A 9,584-nucleotide genomic window follows, 5' to 3' on the forward strand; every position below is an offset into this window, starting at 1 on the left:
AATTTCTAACTTTAATAGTTTTGTTGCACTAAGTGTGTGTGAGTGTGTGTGGATTCTCTTGTTTGTCCTGAAATGGTTTAGAAGCAGGTTAAATCAAAACAAAACTGATTTACAGCAAAGAAGTAAGTTTTATTACTTTTCACAGCACCTTGCAAGATAAAATCACAAGGTGCTCCACATCAAATACAAACAACAAAACAGGAAGGAGACATTACTACAAAATAAATCAAAATGCCACCAAAGTGTCAGTTCAAAATATGAGTGTCTCCTACGTCGAAACCACTGAGGTGACTTGGGAAACAGTCCGTGCTTGTCATACTCAGTATGAGATAAATGCCTGTAGCCAGTATGTTATGTGTTTTACTTCCTTCTTTTCCCAGTGTTTGCACTGAGTAAGAAGTCAACAGGCTCGTTCTGTCTGTCATTAGATTGAGATTTTAATAATCGGACAATCTAACTTGTGATTTAATCTTTAGCAAAGTCACAAATCTATACAACTTGAATCATCCACAAAGACACTTTTCATGTCTTTATTGTGATTTAAACACTGAGTAAGAATTCATGATCGATAGTAAAAAGGTAAGTGTCCTCTTGACTTTTCCCAAGGTTAGTTTTTCAGGGGAGACTAACAACCTACCATCCTGAATGCTGCTGTGAAACAGAGCTCTATGATTACAGCAAAATGTTATGTTTACTGACAGTTACACAATGGAAAAGAAGAAAAAACCAACCTCAGGTTTTGCATACCTGACTCAAATTTTTTTCCTTTAACAGGAAGTAATGAAAAAGTTACACTGATGCTATGCAGGATCATGTTCCACTTTTTTTTTTAAGTTTGCTTCTTTGGCTTCTTTGCTTAGAAAGAAATGAACAGTCTCTTATTTTAATGGCAGTTCCAGTTCAATGGGGAGAGACAGAATATCAACCAAATGTCATTTGCCTATCGTTGAGTGATGTAAATATTCTGCTTTCCATAGATGGGTTGTGTACTGTCACACAACTGCCAGTCAACTAAACACAGCAGAGCATGGAGGAGGGGGCGGAGTGGGGTGTTTGCACAGACCTGTTTTCAAATGAGCGGGAGCAATAAACTGAACTTAGAGGAGACAATCAAAGTAACAGTCTTTTTGTGCTAGTATCAATCTCATACCAGTACCAGTGTTGGTATTGACGCTATTAATATTTACATTGGTTCACCCACAGTGTTACAGATTGTCTAGGCGATCCTTGTTGGGATGCAAGCACGTCTCCTCTCTGAGATGTTTACAATCCATGACATGAACATGCATAACAAAATAAACTTGATCAAACTAATATTTAAAACCATAATTTTTTCTGATCAATAAGCAGAAGTTTGATTTCTCTCATGATGAAGAACAGCAGTTAGGCTTTGCTGGTAGAGGATGATCGCAGACACTGAGAGAGCAGCTTATTAAATCAACATAATCATTCTTATGCGATTCATGTTAAATTTAATCTGTGTCACTACACTTTAACGGTTGTTTTCAACCTGATCTAGTTATTCAGGTCTAAGGTTGCTGATGCACTGATAAAAGGTGATCTTTAACTGTAGCAAAAAAAAAAAAGTCTTTCTTATCTACACTACCTTCCCCTCAGCATCATAAATAAATAAATAGCCTACATCACCCACCTCCTTGTCTGGCTCCTTATAGGACACGCAAAGGCTGGTCTAACGTTCAGCTATATTTGTTATCAATGATATCTTGTGCTTTCTGTATGTCAGCTGGTTGATCTACATATCTTTGAACTGCTATCACCATTCTTCTCTCGAGCAGCTGAAACTGTGAACACTTCTCCATTATTGTAGTTCACAGTCAGTAGCCTATGTTGATCAAACATAAGAAGAAAATAAATCGAAAAGATTTCAGTAGCAGGAAATCTTAAGCACGGAGCTACTAAACTGCTTAACTGATTTTGCTCAGTATAAACTTATACTTTCACAATCATCTCTGTAGCAAAATTATCACCAAACACGGACTTCTGTGGTAAAGTGATACCACTGCAACCTTTCATCATCTGCATACATGAATGAATGACCGTGGGTGGAGATTTCTGACAACTCAGATCCTTGACGGAAGGCAATACTTCAGATTCAACAAGACAGCTGGGGGCAGGGCTACAAAATGCCTCTTTAGGATGATTTGACCAGATAAATGTGTTTTTCTCTTTGCGTCAGTCGAAGGCAAGGTGACCTGCGGACATGTCTAACAGGGCAGAAGACGAATGTGGAGGTAACAAATTAAAATTTTTGTCTTTATTTTAAAAAAAGACACCTGACCTGTGTAAGTGCTGTCACACCTTTAATATAAATTTTTAATTTCCTTAAGCCAATCACTATGTTACTACAACAGGTGTCATGTTCTCTATTACCTTCCCAGGAAGTGTTGCTACAGACAGCAGGCTACAGACAGTAGAAACTGAGAATAAGGCAGGTGAGTATTTCAGACTGTGATTTATATAGATTGAAAACTTATTTTGAAATATGGATGAGAGAATACTTGTTCATACCAAAGCAGAAGTGAAACAAAGTGCAAAGTTTAAAAATTTAAAAAAGTATAATTTTATTATGGCAAAATCAGCATTGAATTCAAATTAAATAGGGTGACATTGATCTAATTACCTGTGCTGGATTTTTAAGGTGGATCTCAACAAATGTTGATGTCCAAAGTATTCTGTCCACCATCCTGTCATTTTGTACTAAAATATGTATGAGTGTGGAGTAAATATGAAACACACAGTTCAAAGTAGAGCCTATGACCATGATAATGTGCTGTCAGGGGCTGGGCCTGTGACCCAGCATGTTGAGTTCATTTTGTATTTTTGATTTCTTATATCATACTGAAAATATGTTAAGTCTTGTGTTAGTATTATCTGTTAGGATTTAGTTGAATGTTATTCTAGTTTAAGCTTTCATCTATGTCCCCTTGTGTGAGTCTGTTCTTGTCCTCTGTGTCAGTATGACTTGTATTTCGTGTCTGTGTTTCATGTTGTCAAGCCTGTGTTGTCATGTCTACGTCTCTCCGTGTTTCCTGTTTTTTTTTTTTTTTTAATTCTTGCGTTTCTTTGTTCAGTGTGTTTATTTTTACTCTTTCCCTGTGATGTGGTTATGTTCATTTGTGTCAGCTGTTTCCCCAGTTGTGTATTTAGTCTCTGTGCTTCATTCAGTCATTGTCGTCTGTGTTCCTTCCCTTTACCTCACATGAGGTTAAACTTTTTTCATGCATTTGCTCAGGTCATGTTCACGTTCTTGGTTTTTCATCATAGTTATTTGCATGTTCCTGCTCAGGATCATGTTCCTGCTCAGGATCATGTTCCTGCTCAGGATCATGTTCCTGCTCAGGATCATGTTCCTGCTCAGGATCATGTTCCTGCCAGTAGTCATAGTTATCATAGTTTAATCATAGTAACCACAGTTTAGTTTGCCCAGTTTAGATTTTAGTTTAGTTTTTGCCCCTGTTCGCCTTTTGCCTTATTCTGTGTATTTATGTCATCAGCTACAATAAAAGGCTTGCTTTTTTGTTTACAGCTCAGTTCCATCTCCTTCAGTGTCTACATTTGGTTCGTTTCCTTAAACACACCGGCTGCTCAGCCACGTCAGGAACTTTAGAAACAGAAACAAAAACTGAACTAAATGAAATTCTTTCTGTCAAATACACCCATGCCACCCTAAGTCTACCCTATACAGTATATCTGTAGAGTAAAGCTGTCCCTCTCTGCCTCTGTTCTTTTAGCAGCCTTTGCCATCTTTCTCCATGCATCACCCAGCTGTTAACAGCTGTCAGGAATCTGAATGGATGGAACAATAACTCCATGACCATATTTGATGACAGAAGTAGTCAAGAAGTTTCTGTGCATTTTTGGCCATTTTTTTGTTATTGCTGTAATGAGAACTGTCACAACAAATGTAATTATTTTAATATGTGTGCGTGTGTGTTTGTGTGTGGGTGGTTAGTGAAACACAAATATGTCCATATCGTCCTATGTTCTTTTCAATACAATGGTTATCATTGGTAATCATAATCATCAATATTTAGATAAGATGTAAAGCAGGACTTGGCTCTGTATTATTATTTTGTAATTATTGCGCTGGTTATTTTTGAATTTGTTTTTCAATAGTATGCAAAGAGAAACAAACAGAGAACACCTCCTTCATCAGAAGGTAAATTCTTACTTCCACCTTTTCTGGCTATTAGCTGGAATTTATCACTTTATTCTGGGACCACACACTCAGAATATTGCCAGCATTCATTACAAATTTTTCTCTAAAATCAGCTCCTTGGATCCTGCAGAGGAGTACAAGATGTGTAACAAACGACGAGGTCTTGCTCTCATTTTTAATCAGGAGAAGTTCTTCTGGCGCCTGGGCTTGAATGACAGAGTTGGAACCAGTGTTGATCGTTACAACTTGAAGAAAAGGTACAATTTCCAGCTATCTGCTAAAGAAAGGGAAACACTGTATTTGACACAGCTTTGTGCTAAAGAACATGCCAGCACTTGTTTAGCAGTTGTAGCTCCCTTCTGTGGTAAAACTGTGTGAGAATTTCCACAGATTTTTCCTGATGATGAAATGTTATTTTCTCTCCTGGATCCTCTTGAGGCTGATTTCACCTTTGTGCTCCAGTTAGTGCCAAAACCAATATTTGATGTGCTATATTTTTCACAAATTCCCACTGTAGAGAATAACGTTGGTCCTGCAGTGAAGAGGTGATTCTAAATAGACTGATGGATGATCTGTTAAACTAATCAACTCATTTTCACTTTTTGTTCAGCCTGAAGGATCTAAACTTTGAAGTGAGGTGTTATGATAACTACAGGCAGGAGGATGTCATAGATGAAATAGCTAAAGGTACCCACATAATCACAATTGTTAACTCTCAAATGGAATGCATCCAGGATGTACATGAAAAATCATCAACGTATTTTGATTTCTCTCATAACTCTTTGCTCTGCTGCAAAGATATCTGTGTCAAATCCAACAATTCACTGCAAGTTTAACAAGTATTTGTTGTCCCACAAGCTGCGGAGGAAGATCACTCAGATGCTGATTGCTTTTTGCTCGCCTTCCTGAGTCACGGAGAGGATAACCATGTTTATTGCTACGATGGAAAACTTAGTATCCAGGACATGATGTCCATGTTCAAAGGAGACAAGTGCCGGGACCTTGTCGGAAAGCCAAAGATCTTCATAATACAGGTGCAAAATACACAACCAAGTCAAGTCCATCAGATTGTTTCAACCTGCTGTTTATTGTCATCTCAATAAATGATGTTGCATGAGAACCAAACTAAGTAATGAGGTACTGGTGAAACAGCATTGCAAAAACAAGCAAAACTCAGTAATACAATGAAAAGAAATACAACTTAAGGAGCAGTGAGTGTTAGAATGCAAGAAAGTGCAGATAAATGTGAGTATAAATATGAACATTAATGAACATAAGATAGAAACCATAATGTGTAATGTGGTGTGTGGGTACACACGTGAAAAGTCTCTAATGTGTGGCTGAATTTATACGTCTGAACTGATGTTGATGTCTTCAGTTGATAAGAGAGAGGCTGCTGCTGAGTTTCTGCACACACTTGTAGAGTCTTCCCATCAGCAGCAAAGCAGGTTCCACGACTCACAGAGGCACATGGTGTGAGGATGCTCTCCACTGAACTGGACTGTGGAGAGCATCAGTAGTTACAAGTGGGGCTTCATTATTAGCCTGCTGAAGTTGGTGTTCAGGTGAGGCTGTTGTTAATGTTTATACCCAGGTACTTGAAGCTGGAGATGGCCATAAGGGGTAAGAGAGCTCTCAGCAGCTTTTTCAAAAGTTCATGAATGCCACTTTCATTTTCTTAACATTAATGGAGAGGTTGTTTGCTTTGCACCAATCCTCCAGATGTTCTTCCTGCAACCTGTACTTTGTCTCATAGTTGCTGGAAATTAGTTCCACCACAAACTTGACAACGTGGGTGCTTGGGAATGTGACTGAGCAGTTATAAGGGCGTAGAGAGTACAGCAGGGGGCTCAAAACACATCCCTGAGGGGAGCCAGTGTTGAGGATAATGGGGGAGGAGGTGAAGGAGGAAATAAAGTCTGTCAGTCTGTCTTCTGTTTATTAGCAAGTCCAGCACCCAGTTAATGCCAGTGTCCATCTCTCATCTCCAGGCATGTCGTGGAAAACTGTTTGATGAAGGAGTTACAGTGACCCCTGCTGATGCGGTGGATGGCAAAGTTGAGGTGTTTGCAGATGCCAGTGCCATACACACCCTCCCCGCTGGGGCTGATTTTATAATATGCTCTGCTGTGGCTGAAGGTGAGTCTTCTGGGATTAGACTGAACCTTTAGCTTAGAGGAGAAGTGAAAAAATTCCTGGATAGATTTTTTTTTTTACCATATGAGTGACCCTTTATGAATCCTGTGTAAAGTATTTAATATTTCATAATCACACTAGAAAATCTGCCATGTTTTGCTGTTTTTGTCCTTTGTTAGGATACTACTCCTTCCGGGAGACTAAGAAAGGCTCCTGGTACATCCAGGCTCTGTGTGAGATGCTCCGAAAATATGGCAACTCCCTTGAATTCACAGAATTACTCACGCTAGTCAACAGAAAAGTGTCGATGAAGAACGTTCCAAAATCCTGTGACTCAGAGCTTGTTGGGAAAAAGCAAATGCCTTGTTTTGCTTCAATGCTCACTAAGAAACTTTACTTCCGACCAAAAAAGTAACAATGTCTCACTTCAGTCTTTAAATGAGCTGATTTATATTTTTAACTAAAACCGACTTCTGACTACAGAAAATAAATGATCTTTTATAACACTAATTAGGAGCCTCGATATTTCTAGTGACACACATCTGATAAAATCACAGGAACAACCTCTAGACATATGTATTATAGAGGTACATCTATGCTATTTTACTTAATGGTTACAACTATAGCTGTCTCCTGAGTAACTAAGCTGCCACTTAAAGTACTGATTTTAAAGGGAAAGTTCACCTCATATACACTTGTATGTAATTCAGGCCTGGGGTGCTTTTTACCCTACTTGATTGCTTTAGTCAGTTACACAGTTTGGTGATATCAGCTGTTGAAATGTTTCTCTATTTAAATTTAACAGAACTAAATGAAATGTAAAACCCAGAAGCAATGTCTTTTTCCAGAAATGATGTTCAATATACTGAAAAGATTTCATATAGGAACTGTTTTCTCTTTAACTGCTTGTAGAAGCAAGAATATATCAACATGTGGCAGCATGATGGGATGTTCAAGTTAAAGGTGTCCCAGCCAGCTGAGATGTAGTGAAACTAACCACATGTTTCTCTTGGTTGTTTGAGTTAATTCAATAGAAATAAAATAGTTTCTAAATGTAATTCTTCATTTTAGTCCTTTAGGCATCACAGGACAAACTGGCATTTAGTTCCATTATATCAAAGAGGAGGCACACATTTCTACAGATGGTGTCTCAGAAACTGATCAACTAGCACCAAAACAATGGAAATAAATGCCACTAGAGGAAAATGACATACATTTGATTTTGGGGTGAATTGTCCCTTTAACTTTCTTAATGAAGCTGTTTGTTTTATAAGAAGGAAACAAGTTTGTCAAAATAGGCAACATTAAAACTTCTGTCATTTTTTTAAATACTGTAAAGCCATTGTGTTGAATTACATTAAAACTACAGAATGATTATGGACCACAGTCTTTGTTGGCTACTTTGTAAAATTACTGAAATTACCCTAGCAGCACAGAATGATGCCTTTCTACACAGAAGTGCATTCACGTGGCCTTAATTTATATCAGGTTCAAAACACATACTCAGCTGCCTTGCACAGACAAGTTTTCAACGGAACGTCAGGGAGTCTGGTTTGCTTGGTGTCAACAGCCAGTTGTTTTCCAACTTATCATGAGAGGCAGATGACATGATAGCTTAGCAATCAGGAAGGAAGGGAAAAAAATGACAAAATCTGGATTTTTATACTCATCAGTTTCATTCTTACTTATCTCACTCTAAGCCTCAGGGTGCCAGTAACACTAACAACCTATCCAAGCACTACATAATCAGAGTGTTTCCTCAAGCTTACTACTTGAGGAATGGAATTCATGTTCTGTCAGCACTTTATGATACATGTACTAATGTGTATTTGCACCTCAGTGATCACACTAGCGTGAAAAGTAAGAGGTTGTGTTTTTTTAAAAAAGTTCTACTCAAGTCAAAAACACTTGTGGTCATGATCTGTGTGAAGAAAAAGGAAATACACCAAATTACACACAGGCTTTAGTCATACTTTTGTGAACCAATGAGATTTTAGTTGTGGCTTTGCCCTCGTTAATTTTGTTTTAAATAAAAATCTCCATTGTTTTTGTGACAGAAAGTGTGTGCGCATGCTTTATTTGTCCAAAAACATTTTGAAAGCAAATTTAATCAAAATACAATCGATTCAAACAGACTTGGGGAAGCATTCATTTCATGCCATTAGTAATGCCTGTACTTGTCATACTGTAGTAATTTGCCCATTGTTCCTCTTCCTTGTTTCCTCAGTGTTCGAGGTGAGTTTATATTTTTTTCAATTAATGTTCTAATTAATTGTAATTAGTAATATTAAAGGTGTTACTGAAACTTACATCAAAGTAAATGATGCAATCTTCATATTATTACTGTACGAATAAAGATATAGAACTTTGCTGTAGTCTAAAGATAATATCGGAAATTATAATGTGTGTTTGTGTATTGACGTGAAAGTGATTATGTGTTGTTATGCATACCGTTTCCAACAGAGGGAAACAGAGCTTCATTTAAAAATATTTCAGGTCTTCATATAGCAGAATAGGTTTATGGCCACTGAAAGAAATCCCAATCTTGACCCTCTTCATGTCTGCACTAAACCTAAACTTTTACACATAAAAGTGAGACTTGATAAAGAATGTGAATTCATAAATTGAATCAGTAATGCCATTGGCATCAATGAAATGTGTAATTGTATTTTGTTTATTTACATTTACACACATACATAATGCTTCCAGTAATAAACAAATGGTGACTATCTTATGTAATTGATAATGGAGGAGGAGATGTTTACTGATTGATTTTAAACACATCAGATGCAAATAAGATGACAAATAATATAACTCCCCATATCTCCTAAAACTGCCAAACAGCACATTATTACAAAACAGTGTAAAATAAGGCGGTCAGTATCCAGTTCCTTATACCATGAGAAAAACGAGAACATATGATGAGTTGGCAGTGTTTGCACATCCACCCTGCCCTTCCACAGAATGTAGCTGAATGCGATGGTAAAGCTGGCACTAATGTGACTTGCAGAAGCATCTTTTTAATTTGTTACCTCTCATTGGTTTATAAATATGTGGACCTTTAAATGTCTCAAGAACAATGAAGTGTAGGCTTTATGTTTTTAATCATGTGTGAGATGAGTCTCGTAACATAAATCTGGATTAGACTTTTAGCCCACTTAATCTTTTACTTTCTTCTCATGCTCTTGTTGTTCGTGATTTGGTAGTTGCCTGAACTTGTATGTTGCAAACACGGAAATACTAGTCTTTAAATCTTTGAATGACAGAT

At 37.4% G+C, this 9,584-nt stretch overlaps 1 protein-coding gene across 1 annotated transcript; it reads left to right on the top strand.

The window, feature by feature from the left end:
- Positions 1–2,221: 2,221 nt before the first annotated feature.
- LOC134629710 (caspase-6-like) lies at positions 2,222–6,731 on the top strand. Its single transcript, XM_065471215.1, has 8 exons — positions 2,222–2,252; positions 2,349–2,453; positions 4,138–4,180; positions 4,294–4,437; positions 4,791–4,867; positions 5,039–5,214; positions 6,172–6,319; positions 6,496–6,731. Exons 1-8 carry the CDS (start codon positions 2,222–2,224, stop codon positions 6,729–6,731), a joined length of 960 nt encoding a protein of 319 aa, XP_065327287.1.
- The last annotated feature ends 2,853 nt before the right edge of the window (positions 6,732–9,584 follow it).

This window comes from Pelmatolapia mariae, linkage group LG6, assembly GCF_036321145.2.
Source record: "Pelmatolapia mariae isolate MD_Pm_ZW linkage group LG6, Pm_UMD_F_2, whole genome shotgun sequence".
In the NCBI taxonomy this organism is placed as follows: domain Eukaryota; kingdom Metazoa; phylum Chordata; class Actinopteri; order Cichliformes; family Cichlidae; genus Pelmatolapia; species Pelmatolapia mariae.